Below are 18039 nucleotides of genomic sequence, written 5' to 3' on the forward strand. Positions count from 1 at the left end.
CTGAGTTTTCCCATAAAGAAGTCTAATAATTTAATATATAGTGTTGGGAAGCTTAAAATTCATCAAGAAAATATATCCAAACATGTTCAATGTATCCCAAATAACTGAAGGCTTAATTGGATACATTCTCTCAACATTTCATAAGATTCTTAGAAAAAGTCGATTATTTAAATTTCTTTGAAAATAAAGGCATTTTCATTTAGATTTTTGGAGAAGGAAATGGCAACCCACTCTGGTACTCTTGCCTGGAAAATCCCATAATGGGGAAGCCTGATAGGCTAAAGTCCATAGGGTCGCAAAGAATCAGACATGACTGAGCAATTTCACTTCACTTCATTTAGATTTAGTTTAAACGTGAAGTTAAGTAATGTCACCAGATTATTATAAAATTTTCAATGGACTTGATAAAGTACCCATAAAAATGCCATTGCCAATTTCTACAAATAGTCATTATTAGGCTTGAGATGATTTTAATGATACCTGAAAATCTGTAGGAATACATCTTACTATCAATTCATTGAGTTCTCAGCCTCAAAACTTACAAAATTTTCAATCTGACTCTAAGTTGAAATGCTAATCAAATTCACTTTTTACATGACATTATATAAATGTAACATCACTTAAATGATTTGAGTATGCTAGAGAAAAGTATTTTCAGAATTCTGAAAGAACAAAAATACAAAATACATTAAAAGAAATACAAATCAATTCCTTCAAATTATGAGTAGTAAGTTTAGCTTATTAATAATATAATCTTTCCAAACAGATAAGATATTTTAATTAAAAATAAGAAAATATCAAATGCTATCCATTTATTGTAGAATGTAGTTAAAATCATTTTAAGTTATTTTGCTATTATATTTATTAAATTATTTTATTTACTCTTAAATTGAATAAGATAAAGTATATTTTGAGTGAATGCTGCAATTTTTTTGCAAGTTTGCAAATATGCGGTTCAAGTACAATAACATTAAAATCAGAGTTAAATGTTTGCTCTTGCATTTCTTCAGTGATATTATATACAAGAGTTAGTAAAATATTTTAGAAAAAGACTTAAAATTTAAAATAATACAACTCAGTTCCATTTATGAATTTCAGTACTTGATGCTATGTTTAAATTTAATTCAATTTCTGCAATCAAGAAGAAAAAAATATTTATGTTTATCTAAAATTATTGCCTGTTCAACTATAGTATCTCTTTGTATTAATTTTACTGGACATATGACAGCAAAATTGAATATATTAGGTAAATTTCAGTAAAAAAAAAAAACAATGTATACTTTAGAATAACTACTTGTTTTTCTTTGTGGCTCTTAAGAAAACAAAAATGTGTATCAAAATGAGAAATTATATCTTCTCCCTGAATGGCCTTAATTTCTTACATTAATTCCATCTGAACATCATGTAGATTGAAGAAGGGAAGAGTAATGAAGAGAATATGCTTCCTCTCAGGAAAACCAGATTAACAAAGGAATTGACTGAGTTTGATACCTTTGTGAAAGCAGAAACAAAATATTGTAGAGATGAGGGAAATAAGACTCAAAAATATATAGAAGTTTGGTATATTAACAGAGAAGGAGAAAGACACACATTTCTTGAGCATGTTATAAATGATTTTATATGAATTATCTTTTTTAGTCCAAAGATTTTACTCAACTGTTTGTGGACATAAAACCAGTAAGTAGGAAGAAAATATTGAGGCCTCAGTTTACAAAGCAAGAAAATCCATAGACACAATACCCCACAGCTCTGACTCCAAAAGGTATCTAGATCACTGGTTCTTATAATGTGGTCCAGCAGCCCTAGGGTTCCCTGAAACTCTTCCAGGGATTCAATAAGGTCACAGCCATTTTTATTAGAATGCTAAAATGCTATTCACCTTTTTTGTATTCTCACTCTCTCATGAAAATGAAGGAGTTGTGTTAGTCACTCAGTAGTGTCTGACTCTTTGCAACCCCATGGACTGTAGCCCATCAGGCTCCTCTGTCCATGGGGTTTTCCAGGCAAGACTACTGAAGTGGGTTGCCATTCCCTTCTCCGGGGGATCTTCCTGACCCAGGAATTGAACCCAGGTCTCCTCCGTTTTTTACCAACTGAGCTATGAGGGAAGCCCATTCTAACACCATACACAAACATAAATGCAAAAAATGGATTAAAGACATAAACGTAAGACCAGAAACTATAAAACTCTTAGGAAAACATAGGCAGAACATTTATTTTAAAAGACAGTTGCTTAATACATTTACTCTAATATGATTAATGCTTTATATGTATTTTAAACAAGGTAAATCAAATATATTTTGGTTGTATATAATCCTTTAATTCCATCAAGATACTGATGTTATCTAGTATATACATTTATTCAAACACAAGCAATATTTTTTTCTCACTATAATAACTTGTTCATACTAGAAGTAGAATCAAGTAATGAGAATAGTTAAACAAGCTTGTTTGTAGGTTGGTAGGTTATATTTGTCTTCTGGGAGAAGAATGTCATGGTCGTGCTTGATAAAATATTTACAAATAAATAGACCTTATGCAAATATGATTTACAACTATTTAAAATCTGTTGTTTTATATCTTAAATCCATTTAGGACATGAATGAAGTTTCCAGCTTTGTTCAAGGTTCAAAGAAAGGATGCAGTGCGAACAACCTGAATTACCCACCTTTTACTCCTGGTAAATTTCATTTATTTTCTACAGTTAAGTGAGAAAAACTATATTTATTTACTGGTAAATTCAAGCATATCTTTCTAAATTACAGATGTTGATATAATTTTGAGACCCTGAAATAACTGGTGTTTATTTTTGTCCAAAATATTTATGCCTAAGTAAAGGAGCACATTTTTAAATTTTGGTGCAGAATATTTTGTCTTTACCACAGATGAATTGCTTATGATTAAATGATAAGTGAAAGACACAAAATTTGTTTGAAGTCATAATTTAAGTGATAACAGTTTTTTCCTTGAACGCTATGCTGTGATTCTGTGTCTTTATGCAGTTCAGTCAGTCACTCAGTCGCGTCCTACTCTTTGCAATCGCATGGATTACAGCACACCAGGCCTACCTGTCCATCACCAACTCCCTGAGTTTACTCAAACTCATATCCACTGAGCCAGTCATGCCATCGAACCATCTGTTCATCTTCTATTGTCCTTCTCCTCCTGCCTTCAATCTTTTCCATTGAAGCATATGGGTCTTTTCAAATGAGTCAGTTCTTTGCATCAGGTGGCCAAACTATTGGAGTTTCAGCTTCAACATCAGTCCTTCCAATGAATATTCAGGACTAATTTCCTTTAGGATGGACAGTTTGGATCTCCTTGCAGTCCAAGGGACTCTCAAGAGTCTTCTCCAACACCACAGCTCAAAAGCATCAATTCTTTGGCATGTAGCTTTCTTTATAGTCCAACTCTCACACCCATGTATGACTACTGGAAAAACCATAGCTTTGACTAGACACACCTTTGTTGGCAAAGTAATGTCTCTGCATTTTAATAAGCTGTCTCAGTTAGTCATAACTTTTCTTCCAAGGAGTAAGTGTCTTTTAATTTCATGGCTGGAGTCACCATCTGCAGTCATTTTGGAGCCCCCCAAAATAAAGTCTGTCACTGTTTTAACTGTTTCCCCATCTATTTGTCATTAGGTAATGGGACCAGATGTTATGATCTTCCCTGGTGGCTCAGAGGTTAAAGTGTCTGCCTGCAATGTGGTAGACCTGGATTCAATCCCTGGGCTGGGAAAATCCCTTAGAGAAGGAAAGGGCAACCCATTCCAGTATTCTTGCCTGGAGAATCCCACGGATGGTGGAGCCTGGTGGGCTAAAGTCCATGGGGTCGCAAAGAGACAGATACGACAGAGTGACTTCACTTTCACTTTCACTTTAATGGGACCAGATGCCATGATTTTAGTTTTTTGAATATTGCGTTTTAAGCCAACTTTTTCACTCTCGTCTTTCACTTTTCTCAAGAGTTCTTTCATCTTTAGTTCACCTTCATCTTTAGTTCTTCCTCGCTTTCTGCCATGAGGGTGATGTCATCTGTATATGTGAATTTATTGATATTTCTCCCAGCAATCTTGATTCCAGCTTGTGTTTATTCCAGTCCAGCATTTCTCATGATGTACTCTGCATATAAGTTAAATATGTAGGGTGACAATATACAGCCTTGATCTACTTCTTTTCCTATTTGGAACCAGTCTGTTGTTCCATGTCCAGTTCTAACTGTTGCTTCCTGACCTGCATACAGATTTCTCAGGAGGCAGGTCAGGTGGTCTGGTATTCCCATCTCTTGAAAAATTTTCCACAGTTTTTTGTGATCCACACATCAAAGGCTTTGGCATAGTCAATAAAGCAGAAATAGATATTTTTCTGGAACTCTCTTGCTTTTGCAATGTTCCAGAAGATGTTGACAGTTTGATCTCTGATTCCCCTGCCTTTTCTAAATCCAGCTTGAACATCTGGAAGTTCATATTTCACATACTGTTGAAGCCTTGTTTGGAGAATTTTGAGTATTATTTTACTACTGTCTGAGATGAGTGCAATAGTTCAGTAGTTTGAGCATTCTTTGGCATTGCCTTTCTTTGGGATAGGAATGAAAACTGACCTTTTCCAGTCTTGTGGCCACTGTTGAGTTTCCCAAATTTGCTGGCATATTGAGTGTAGCACTTTCACAGCATCATGTTTTAGGACTTGGAATAGCTCAACTGGAATTCGGAGAAGGCAATGGCACCCCACTCCAGTACTCTTGCCTGAAAAATCCTATGGATGGCAGAGCCAGTGGGCTGCAGTCCATGGGGGTGCTAAGAGTCGGACACGACTGAGCAAATTCCCTTTCACTTTTCACTTTCACGCATTAGAGAAGGAAATGGCAACCCATTCCAGTGTTCTTGCCTGGAGAATCCCAGGGACGGGGGAGCCTGGTGGGCTGCCGTCCATGGGGTCGGACAGAGTCGGACACGACTGAAGCGACTTAGCAGCAGCAGCAGCAACTGAAATTCCATCACCTCCAGTAGCTTTGTTCATAGTGATGCTTCCTAACATCCACTTGACTTTGCATTCTAGGAGAGTGATCATGATTATCTGGGTTGTGAAGATCTTTTTTGTATAGTTCTGTTGTATATTCTTGCCACCTCTTCCTAATATCTTCTGCTTCTGCTGGTCCATACCATTTCTGTCCTTTGTTTTGCCCATCTTTGCATGAAACATTCCCTTAGTATCTCTAATTTTCTTGAAGAGATCTCTAGTTTTTCCCATTCCAATGTTTTCCTCTATTTCTTTGCATTGATCACTGAAGAAGGCTTTCTTATTTCTCCTTGCTATTCTTTAGAACACTACCTTCAAATCGGTATGTCTTTCCTTTTCTCTTTTGCCATCATTCAGTTCAGTTCAGTCGCTCAGTCATGTCCCACTCTTTGAGACCCCATGAATCGCAGCACGACAGGCCTCCCTGTTCATCAACAACTCCCGAAGTTAACTCAGACTCATGTCCATTGAGTCAGTGATGCCATCCAGACATCTCATCCTCTGTCGTCCCCTTCTCCTCCTGCCCCCAATCCCTCCCAGCATCAGAGTCTTTTCCAATGAGACAACTCTTTGCATGAGGTGGCCAAAGTACTGGAGTTTCAGCTTTAGCATCATTCCTTCCAAAGAACACCCAGGGCTGATCTCCTTCAGAATGGACTGGTTGGATCTCCTTGCAGTCCAAGGGACTCTCAAGAGTCTTTTCCAACACCATAGTTCAAAAGCATCAATTCTTTGGTGCTCAGCCTTCTTCACAGTCCAACTCTCACATCCATACTAGACTACTGGAAAAACCATAGCCTTGACTAGACGGACCTTAGTCAGCACAGTAATATCTCTGCTTTTGAATATGCTATCTAGGTTGGTCATAACTTTTCTTCCAAGGAGTAAGTGTCTTTAATTCCATTGCTGCAGTCACCATCTGCAGTGATTTTGGAGCCCCCCAAAATAAAGTCTGACACTGTTTCTACTGTTTCCCCATCTATTTGCCATGAAGTGATGGGACCGGATGCCATGATCTTCATTTTCTGAATGTTGAGCTTTAAGCCAAATTTCTCAATCTCCTCTTTCACTTTCATCAAGAGGCTTTTTAGTTCCCCTTCACTTTCTGCAATAAAAGTGGTGTCATCTGCATATCTGAGGTTATTGATATTTCTCCTAGCAATCTTGATTCCAGCTTGTGTTTCTTCCAGCCCAGCGTTTCTCATGATGTACTCTGCATATAAGTTAAAAGCAGGGTGACAATATACAGCCTTGATGTTCTCCTTTTCCTATTTGGAACCAGTCTGTTGTTCCATGTCCAGTTCTAACTGTTGCTTCCTAACTTGCATACAGGTTTCTCGAGAGGCAGGTCAGGTGGTCTGGTATTCCCATCTCTTTCAGAATTTTCCATAGTTTATTATGATCCACACAGTCAAAGGCTTTGGCATAATCAATAAAGCAGAAATAGATGTTTTTCTGGAACTCTCTTGCTTTTTCGATGATCCAGCAGATGTTGGCAATTTGATCTCTGGTTCCTCTGCCTTTTCTAAAACCAGCTTGAACATCTGGAAGTTCACGGTTCATGTATTGCTGAAGCCTGGCTTGGAGAACTTTGAGCATTACTTTACTAGCATGTGAGATGAGTGCAACTGTGTGGTAGTTTGAGCACTCTTTGGCATTGTCTTTCTTTGGAATTGGAATGAAAACTTACCTTTTCCAGTCCTGTGGCCACTGCTGAGTTTTCCAAATTTGCTGGCATATTGAGTGCAGCACTTTCACAGCATCACCTTTCAGGTTTTGAAATAGCTCCACTGGAATTCCATCACCTCCACTAGCTTTGTTCGTAGTGATGCTTTCTAAGGCCCATTTGACTTCACATTCCAGGATGTCTGGCTCTAGATGAGTGATCACACCATGGTGATTATCCAGGTTGTGAAAATCTTTTTTGTACAGTTCTTCCTTGTATTCTTGCCACCTCTTCTTATCATCTTCTGCTTCTGTTATGTCCATACCATTTCTGTCCTTTATCGAGCCCATCTTTGCATGAAATGTTCCCTTGGTATCTCTAACTTTCTTAAAGAGATCTCTAGTCTTTCCCATTCTGTTGTTTTCCTCTATTTCTTTGCATTGACCCCTGAAGAAGGCTTTCTTATCTCTCCTTGCTATTCTTTGGAACTCTGCATTCAGATGCTTATATCTTTCTTTTTCTCCTTTTTTTTCCCCTCTTCTTTTCGCAGCTATTTGTAAGTCCTCCCCAGACAGCCATTTTGCTTTTTTGCATTTCTTTTCTATGGGGATGGTCTTTATCCTTGTCTCCTGTACAATGTCACACACCTCATTCCATAGTTCATCAAGCACTCTATTTATCAGATCTAGTCCCTTAAATCTATTTTTCACTTCCACTGTATAATCATAAGGGATTTGATTTAGGTCATACCTGAATGGTCTAGCAGTTTTCCCTACTTTCTTCAATTTAAGTCTGAATTTGGTAATAAGGGGTTCATGATCTGAGCTACAGTCAGCTCCTGGTCTTGTTTTTGTTGACTGTATAGAGCTTCTCCATCTTTGGCTGCAAAGAATAGAATCAATCTGATTTCGGTGTTGACCATCTGGTGATGTCCATGTGTAGAGTCTTCTCGTGTGTTGTTGGAAGAGGGTGTTTGCTATGACCAGTGCATTTTCTTGGCAAAACTCTATTAGCCTTTGCCCTGCTTCATTCCACATTCCAAGGCCAATTTTGCCTGTTACTCCAGGTGTTTCTTGACTTCCTACTTTTGCATTCCAGTCCCCTATAATGAAAAGGACATCTTTTGGCGTGTTAGTTCTAAAAGGTCTTGGAGGTCTTCATAGAACCGTTCAGCTTCTTCAGCGTTATTGGTTGGGGCATAGACTTGGATTACCCTGATACTGAGTGGTTTGCCTTGGAGATGAACAAAGATCATTCTGTCGTTTTTGAGATTGCATCCAATGAGATTGCATCTGCATTTCGGACTCTTTTTTTGACCATGATGGCTACTCTATTTCTTCTGAGAGATTCCTGCCCACAGTAGTAGATATAATGGTCATCTGAGTTAAATTCACCCATTCCAGTCCATTTTAGATCACTGATTCCTAGAATGTTGACGTTCACTCTTGCCATCTCTTGTTTGACCACTTCCAATTTGCCTTGATTCATGGACCTGACATTCCAGGTTCCTATGCAATATTGCTCATTATAGCATCGGACCTTGCTTCTATCATTAGTCCCATCCACAGCTGGGTATTGTTTTTGCTTTGGCTCCATCCCTTCATTCTTTCTGGAGTTATTTCTCCAGTGATCTCCAGTAGCATATTGGGCACCTACTGACCTGGGGAGTTCCTCTTTCAGTATCCTTTCATTTTGCCTTTTCATACTGTTCATGGGGTTCTCAAGGAAAGAATACTGAAGTGGCTTGCCATTCCCTTCTCCAGTGGACCACATTCTGTCAGACCTCTCCACCATGTAGCTAATATGAATAGTTGGGCTTCCCTTGGGAGTTGATGGTAAATCATCCACCTGTAAATACTGGAGGCATAGATTCAATCACTGCATTGGAAAGATCCCCTGGAGAAGGAAATAGCAATTCCAGTGAACAGAGAATCCTGGTAGACTACACTCCGTGGAGTCTCAAAAGAGTTGGACATGACTTAGTGACTAAACTACAGCAATAACAAATGTGAATAGCTTTTCACCTATTTTAAAAAGAACTTTTTCACCATTAAAACTGGTTAAAAATTTAACGTAAAGACAAATAAGTGCTCTTAGGGAAATAGATTGTGGTAAGGATATCTGAAGAAAGATAATAATAATTATTACAATGCCACATAAGTGTGCAAATTAAAAGACAATAAAAACTAAAAAGCAGAGATTTAAATGGTTTGCTGTTGTGTAACAAATCTACATGTGTGGAATTAGGTTATATTTTAAAAAAATATTCAGTTTTCAAATTGGAATATAATTATATGATTTACAATACAAATGTATATATTTCTATATACATAAACTCTATTTTTTCCATGAATTTATTTATTACTGAAGCTAAGAAACATAATATGTATTACTTTAAGTGCAAATGTAATGGTCAGTTAATGCAAATAAAGGGTAGAGACCCAATTGGAATTAAGCATAAAGTGATATCTTTAATTATTTTCTAATTATATATAGAATTACATAGCACATCACTTAAGAATTATGAAACTTAAAATGGCAAAATATTTCTTACCTAATTATTTCTTATATTTCTTTCTAAGATATTCTTGACAAACTCATGTATTCCAAAACAATTTGCATGGATGCCATGCAGTACTGGGGAAAACAGTATGATGTACACAGCCTCTATGGATATAGTATGTCTATAGCCACAGAGAAGTAAGTACAATTTCACTCAGACAACTCTCTAAATTTATTGTCTAGAAATATATTTGGTAATTTACATAGAGTGGATAATAACAACTGTAGGAAAGCAAAGAAAGATAATATTTTCATTGTGAAAAATCAGGACATATAAGCATCACCTCTTTTATTAAATATTCACATATTTAAAACTTAATTATCAAGAACTAAATGATATATGTACTTAACTGCGATACTTTAATTCATTGACTGAAATTATTCTTCTAAATTTTGATTCAGCTTGGTGTCACTGAACATGTGTTCTAAACATGAATCTCATAACTGGCCTAAGACAATGGTGCTATTTGAACAAATCACTATTTTTTTTTTAAGTTCAGTTCAGTTTAGTCGCTCAGTCATATCCAACTTTTGCGACCCCATGGATCACAGCATGCCAGGCCTCCCTGTCCATCACCAACCCCCGGAGTTCACTCAAATTCATGTCCATCGAGTCAGTGATGCCATCCAGCCATCTCATCCTCTGTCGTCCCCTTTTCGTCCTGCCTTCAATCCCTCCCAGCATCATAGTCTTTTCCAATGAGTCAACTCTTCACATGAGGTGGTCAAAGTACTGGAGTTTCAGCTTTAGCATCATTCTTCAAAGAACACCCAGGATTGATCTCCTTTAGAATGGACTGGTTGGACCTCCTTGCAGTCCAAGGGACTCTCAAGAGTCTTCTCCAACACCACAGTTCAAAAGCATCTATTCTTTGATGCTCAGCTTTCTTCACAGTCCAACTCTCACATCCATACATGACCACTGGAAAAACCATAGCCTTGACTAGACGGACCTTTGTTGGCAAAGTAATGTCTCCGCTTTTGAATATGCTATCTAGGTTGGTCACAACTTTCCTTCCAAGGAGTAAGCGTCTTTTAATTTCATGGCTGCAATCACCATCTGCAGTGATTTTGGAGCCCCCCCCCAAAAAAAAAGTCTGACACTGTTTCCACTGTCTCCCCATCTATTTCCCATGAAGTGATGGGACCGGATGCCATGATCTTCGTTTTCTGAATGTTGAGCTTTAAGCCAGCTTTTTCACTCTCCTCTTTCACTTTCATCAAGAGGCTTTTTAGTTCCTCTTCACTTAAAGAGTGTTTCATTTAAAATGTGGTTTTGTACGTAGCATCTTTAATAAAATGGGTTTGCTTGTGTGTAAAAATGTAGCATGATACAAAGCAAATAAAGGAGATAATCATATATTGATTGCCTACTATTTTTCAAGCATTGTATGAGGACCTATAATGCAATAGTAAGTAAAAAAACAAATTCTGGATCAATAAATTTTAATTTTTCTAATAATTAAGCAACTGTGATCAAGTTTTAATTCTAAAGCATATTTGGTCCTAAAGCATACTAGGATATCAAAATTGTATATGCTATCTTCATAGTGTTTACTTCACTTCAATCTATATATCATAGAGTATAAGTAAATAAATTCTGGAAAGAAAGAACATTATAGTTCATATAAAGGTAATTTTTAAAAAAGCAGCTCAGAATACTATTATATTTTTATTAAGGTAATCTACAAACTTAAATTTTTATTACCTTTTTTCTGATTATTTTCCAATTATGAAAAAAATTTGTCAACAATATTCAGGTACTAATAGTGGTGAGATGAATAATGCTAGTATTGTGGAGATGAAATTCTAAAAACAAAATAAAATGCTTTTCAAGTATTTAAGTTTTACATCAACATTGCTAGATAATATTTGAAAATATAGACATCAATGTATGATTAGCCAAAATCACTGCAGATGGTGATTGCAGCCATGAAATTAAAAGATGCTTACTCCTTGGAAGGAAAGTTATGACCAACCTAGATAGCATATTCAAAAGCGGAGACATTACTTTGCCAACAAAGGTCCGTCTAATCAAGGCTACGGTTTTTCCTGTGGTCATGTATGGATGTGAGATTTGGACTGTGAAGAAAGCTGAGTGTCGAAGAATTGATGCTTTTGAACTGTGGTGTTGGAGAAGACTCTTGAAAGTCCTGTGAATGGCAAGGGGATCCAACCAGTCCATTCTAGAGGAGATCAGTCCTGGGTGTTCATTGGAAAGACTGATGTTAAAGCTGAAACTCCAATACTTTGGCCACCTCATGCAAAGAGGTGACTCAATGGAAAAGACTCTGATGCTGGGAGGGATTGAGGGCAGGAGGAGAAGGGGATGATGGAGTGAGATGACTGGATGGCATCACCAAATCAATGGACATGAGTTTGAGTAAACTCTGGGAGTTGGTGATGGACAGGGAGGCCTGGTGTGCTGCGATTCACTGGGTCACAAAGAGTTGGACATGACTGAGTGACTGAATGAACTGAACTGAGCATCACTGAATCACAAAAAATGTGTTTGGGGTTCAAGTTTGGACTACTGTATTTTATATTATAAAGAGATTTTTCACTGTATTTAAATCACATATTTCAAAAACAAATATTGATTTGTTTTCTGGGTACAGAAAACCCATGTTTAATTTGGTAAATAAAATTATTCAAAGTCTAAATCATTTTTAGAATTTGTTTTTCTATGTTTGATCTGAATGTATTTTACTAAGTACATATTAATATGTATATACAAAATTAATATAAAATATTGATTAAATAGTTGTAACTATTATAGCTTGGTTCCTAAAACTAATATATGCCTTGAATTTAAGATTTTAGAATTTATCATATCAATATTATTTTAAAATAAATGTTTTTTATTAATTTGATTTTGTTTTTAGAGCTATAGAAAAAGTTCTTCCTAATAAAAGAAGCTTTATTCTCACCCGATCAACTTTTGCTGGATCTGGAAGCCATTCTGCACATTGGTTAGGAGACAATACTGCTTCTTGGGAACAAATGGAATGGTCTATTACAGGAATGCTGGAGTTTGGTTTGTTTGGAATACCTTTGGTAAGTAGTTTTACAATACTGTTTATAAACACTGCAATTACAAATGTTGTAATATTGTCATCTTAATGATTTTCAGTTAAATGATTGAAGGTATATGACAGAAAATTTCAATTTCTATTACTAGAGAATTTATGAGAAAAATAAGATTGTGGATGGTGTTTATAACATTAGAGTGTAAAGAGAGAATGAACAAAATTCAGTCAAATCATACTAATTCCTAAAACAAAAGTCAATATAAACAAAGGACAGAAAAATCTTATATAATAAATACAAAAGCACCAGAGAAAATCATAGGGAAAAATCCAAATTGGCATTGTAAAAAAGTCAATATCAAAAGTCTAGATATATTCAAAATTCTCTAGATTTTCATTTTAAGTTAAAAAATTAATAAAGTTGTTTCTTCTATTTAAAAGAGAAAAGATGACAGAAATGTTTCAGATTTTTTAAGCAGAGAAAATTATATAGGCTATTCCAAATATAAGAAACCAGGTAAGTCTCTAAATCATGCAAAAAAAAAAAGTACTATGCAGTGTTGATTTTCAACAGTAAGAAGTATCATTACATAACAAAATAAATATGAAATATTTATAAAATTATAGTGATTCATTTATTCTCTCATATGTATCGAACAAAATGAAAACCAGAAACAAACCAAACCAAAACAAAAAAGCTACCACACACACACACACACACACACACACACACACACACACACACACACACACATCATCTTGAATTTGGAAAGTAAAGTAAACACATTACCAATTGATTCACCAAAATAAACTGAATGGAAATGAAGGAAAGAAACCGTAAAATTGAATGTAAACAATTGTACTTCATATCAGAAATCTGGGACATCAGACAAATTGGTATTTAGAAGAAAATTTTTAGCTTTAAATGCTTAGATTATAAACAAAGAAGTTTTAAACATTAATTAGTGAAGTACATGAATTACAACAATGAAAAACAATAAATCTAAACATATAGGTAATGAAAATAAGAGATGAATGCAATGAAAGCAATGTCTCTAGAGAAACAAATGTCAAAATAAAAAGGTGACTGAAATCTTGAATAAAATAGACCAATATATGGCAAGTTTTGTCCAAAAAAAAAAAAAAGAAAAAACAAGCAATATTACAATGTATTCCAAGATAAGGTGTTATGTATAGTATAGCAACTAACTAATAAGCAATAACCAGGAGTAAATATTCAAGCTAAGTGTGGGACTTTTTGAGAGAAATTGTAGTAACAGTAAATTAAAGATACACCATGTTTGTGGATAAGAAGTCTCATAGAAATATACTTTCTCCCAAAACTGTTATCTAAATTCAGTGATGTTCTATTTTAAGCTATAAAGAGAATTTGAAGAATATATAAAGTTATTCTAAACTTCATGTGGAAGACAATACACTTTAAAGACAGAAAAGAGCACATGGATTTTGTCCTATCAGCTAAAATAGTGATATAATGCAATGATACTTAATTGAATAATCAAATAAGTTAATATTTCAAAATAAGACATGGGTCCATACATTAATAGAAATGTTTAATGGTAGCACTATCACTGTAGCTCAGTGAATAAAGTATCAACCATTCATATGGACAATTGATTATCCGTTTAAAATATAAAGTAAAATGACTCTCTGTCTCAAATAATACACAACCTATGTGTGAAAAGTATACTTTAAGCATCATAGAAGAAAATATAAGTGAGTAACTTTATGATGTAAAGTTAAAAGTTGAATTTCTTAGAGCACAGAGGCACAACTAATAAAGAAACAATTTGGTTACAAAATGAAAATTTCTGTTCATCTAATATCTAGTTTAAAAATTAAAACAAAATGTTTCCTACTACTGGAAAATTATATTTTCAATTCATATAAGTAATAAATGATTAATATTTAATTTAAAGAACCTACTATAAATCTATAAAAGGTAAAAACAGTAGAAACGTCAGCAAAGGATATATCAAGCAATTCTATAGAAAGAGAAATACATATGAAATTTTTAAAAGTGTGAAAAAATTCTCAACTTTCCTAGTAATCAGAGATGTGCAAGTAAAAACTTTGGTGAAATGCATTTAATATATATAGGAGATAAAAATTAAAAGCCTGAAAATATCAGAAATCAGCAAGAAAATGAAGCAAGTGGGAACATTCCTGTACTGTGACTGTACTTATTATAAATAGTTACTGTTGGGGTCCTTTAATGGACCAGAACTTGGCGTCCGTAGTTAACAATAAGAAAGTGAAAGAGAGAAAGAGAGAGAGAAAGAAAGAAAAAGACACGGGACCCAAGCTCTGATGGAGCAAGTGTGCTTTATTAGCAGAAATACAGGCTTATGTATCTTTAGTAAGATGATTACTCAGCTGTTATCCAGGATGAAATTTTATCAATAGCCACAATATGGATAGTCTAATACATACAAGGTCCCTGACACTGAAAAGAGTTACTGCATGTCTCATCTTATGACCTCAGTCCTGAGAACTGCGTGCAGCTCTACTCATTCTCAGAATAGGAACTGATAAGGAACAGAGAATCCTTGAGAAATAGAAAACAGTATGCAGGAATCCTCCTGTTAAATGTTCCCTGACAAGATACAACTAGTTTTGATTTTAAAAATATACTTTTCCAATTAGTCAGGAATGTAGTCTTATATACATATATATTCAAAAAGAAGCTTATATACACGCTTCATACAATCATATTTTATAGTGATGGGATCCCATACAATAGAGAACTGCAGCCATATTAACCTAATTGAATCTCACAAAAATAATTCTTTGAGAATAAAAGGGAAATGCAGTGTAACACATACATGTCACTTATGTAAAGGTAATAAGAATGCAAAATAGTATTATATATTGTTTATAGATACATATAAACCACTTACAAAAACACAGAAATACTTGTAAACATTAAATACTAATAGTAAATTAAGTATAGTCATTTTCTTCTGAAGAGTTCTTGAGGGACAAAAAGTACAATTATATGTGATCATACATCTGGCAATATTTTTACTCTTTTACTCCTACAGCAATATAAATAGGGAAAGTCAAATCACAGATGGTGAGTTTTGGATTAAGAAGCCACACATTTTAATAACTCAGTTTCGGCTTTATACATTGAATTAGAGGCAAGCAAGTGTGTGGCAAAAATCCAAAATCAACTAGACCAAGGAGGAGTAGTAAAAAGACAGTAAAACAAAGACTAAGTTGGTACAGATTAATCAGTTGCATAAATGTGATGCCCTGGGCAATCTGAGAATCTTTACAATATAAATAATAGATATATATGTTATTTAGGTTGGAGCAGATATCTGTGGGTTTGTGGCTGAGACCACAGAAGAGCTTTGCAGAAGGTGGATGCAACTTGGAGCTTTTTATCCATATGCCAGAAACCATAACGCTGATGGATATGAGGTGAATGCCTCTTGTTCTCCAGGTTTCAAAATAAAACATAATCCTATTTTTAGCAATGTACTTAAATGTATATATGTAGAGATCTGGTCTGAAAGTTTGTGGTATAATTCGCAAAGAAGAGTTGGAACTATTCTTCACAAGGTCTGTATTTTGTATATAAAAATATGATCAAATAAGGAAATCATGACAGTATTGCAGAAATATTTTAAGCCTAACACATATACACATGTGTAAAATTACAATATCTTAAGTTAATGACAAAGCTTTTTGAGTCTGATTTCTTACATTCTAATAATAAGTTCCAGGTAACTTTTCTTTCATAAAAATAGAATATATTCTTAAGGATTTATAATTTTTCTTTTATTAAAGATATACAAGAAATTAAAGACACTTGCAAAGTAGTTTGGGTCCATAATTTTTCTTTAGTAAGTAAAATTGTAATGACAGGTGGGGAAAAATTTAAAACTAACACTTTGTAAACATGCATCTGAACTGGTGGGAGGTTAATCTACAAACCCTGAGCTATGGGCTCTCATAGGCATATTTCTTAGAGGGAATGAGAAAATTAGGTGAAAGTATTAAGTCAATTAAGTGCAAACTGGTTAAGAAATTATTCACTGTACGCACAATGGGGCATAATTCTCTTTGAGAAGAAAGACAGCCACTCAGAGCTCTGCCTGGAAGAAAGCATGACAATACAGAAGTAAAAGGTATAAACTTGATAGTTGTTATTTCCTAATCCACCTAAGTGATGCTTCAATAAATTTGTGTTCTTGGGAGATCCTCATGTGAATTAAATTATACTTGTGTTCATGTATGTCCTCCAAAAAACAGATGCCAAGACAGAGTTAGAAACGTTAGCAATTTATTGATGAAATACTTGTGGTGGATAAAGGAGAAGAAGAAGGAGAAAGTGGAGAGAGCCTTCAGATCACAATACAGGCCTAAATCTGATGCAGATGAAGGCAAAGAAGGAGGTTTGATAAACACTTATATTCTACAGCCCAGTTCAAATGAAATTTTGGCTCATCCAATAGGGAGTCCTCAAGGCAAAGCTGACCACTGGAAAAGACCTGTATCTCCTTGGCATAGGTCCTATATATCCCACCAAGCTCATTGATTTCCAGGGAGCAGCCAAAGGAAACTGTGGCTTTGGCGTAAACATGATGGTGTATCCAGGGAGGCAGTAGCTGGTTTCAGGAAATCTAAGCAGGTTTGCTTACATCATTATAGCTTGGCTTAGTCAACTAAACCAGCTTGGGCTCAGCAAGAAGGCTGTCCTTCTTGCTGGTTGCAAGCCTACAGACTGACCAGATGGCTTTGTTCTTTGTGTCCCTTGGTTTCCAGAGTGAGCTTATTGTTCTAATAGCAGTGACAAGGTGCAAGGCAGCAAATCCTTTGGCAATCCAAGCACGGTTCAAGCCCTTACTTGCAAGTGTCACGTGTCCTAAGGTTACTTTAGTCGGAGTATATCATGTAGCTGAGCACAAAGTCAAATAGTGGGGAAATACATTCCACTGTTAGAGGTAGATACTAACAAGATTTATATAACAGAAATTGTGGGTACAAGGAGGCATGAAAATTGGGACCAATAATTCAATCTACTGCAAATAATAGAAATGAAGAATACTTTGTTAAAATATGTTTTATCTTCTCCAAGTATGTGTATTCAAAAGGGAAATGTCTGCTTTAAAATAAAGTTTAATTAATATATATATATATATCCAAATGAAAACATAAAAACTAGAAATGATGAAATAGGAGTCATCTCAACTATCTATAAGCATGCCCAAAAGTACACATTTTGGTTTTCAAAAATAGATCAAATGCTTATGTTTTCATTTTTATTCATATTTTAAATTTCTTATTTCAATTTCTCTGTTTATCCCACAGCATCAGGATCCAGCGCATTTTGGACAGGATTCTCTTTTGGTTAAGTCATCAAAACACTATTTGAATATCCGCTATGCCTTGTTACCTTTCCTTTATACTCTATTTTATAAAGCCCATATGTTTGGAGAAACAGTAGCAAGGCCTTTTCTTCATGAGTGAGTATCATGTTCAAGAATTTCAGCATTTCAAATTATATTCAGACAAATCATGTGGATTTCTGATGCTTTTCTTGACATTCATGTAAATTATTTGGTGAAATGTGAAATGATAGTAGTAAAAATAATTAATTTGGTGAAATGGACAAGTTCAATCTAGAAATGTGATAATTATATAAAACTTAAAAGGAAAGAAATATGGTAGAATATATTGGAGTAAGTATATCAGTAAGTAATATAGAATATTAAAACACATATTAAAT

General features: G+C 34.9%; 1 protein-coding gene across 1 annotated transcript in view; it reads left to right on the forward strand.

The window, feature by feature from the left end:
- Window positions 1-18039, forward strand: part of SI (sucrase-isomaltase) — a 114747-nt gene that overhangs the window by 19729 nt on the left and 76979 nt on the right. The window contains exons 13-17 of the mRNA XM_069576813.1: window positions 2596-2680; window positions 9270-9387; window positions 12135-12306; window positions 15612-15728; window positions 17622-17776. Of these exons, the coding sequence (XP_069432914.1) occupies window positions 2596-2680; window positions 9270-9387; window positions 12135-12306; window positions 15612-15728; window positions 17622-17776 (647 nt within the window). The remainder of the gene's footprint in view (window positions 1-2595; window positions 2681-9269; window positions 9388-12134; window positions 12307-15611; window positions 15729-17621; window positions 17777-18039) is intronic.

The sequence above is a fragment of the Ovis canadensis genome, chromosome 1, assembly GCF_042477335.2.
Source record: "Ovis canadensis isolate MfBH-ARS-UI-01 breed Bighorn chromosome 1, ARS-UI_OviCan_v2, whole genome shotgun sequence".
Taxonomy (NCBI): Eukaryota; Metazoa; Chordata; class Mammalia; order Artiodactyla; family Bovidae; genus Ovis; species Ovis canadensis.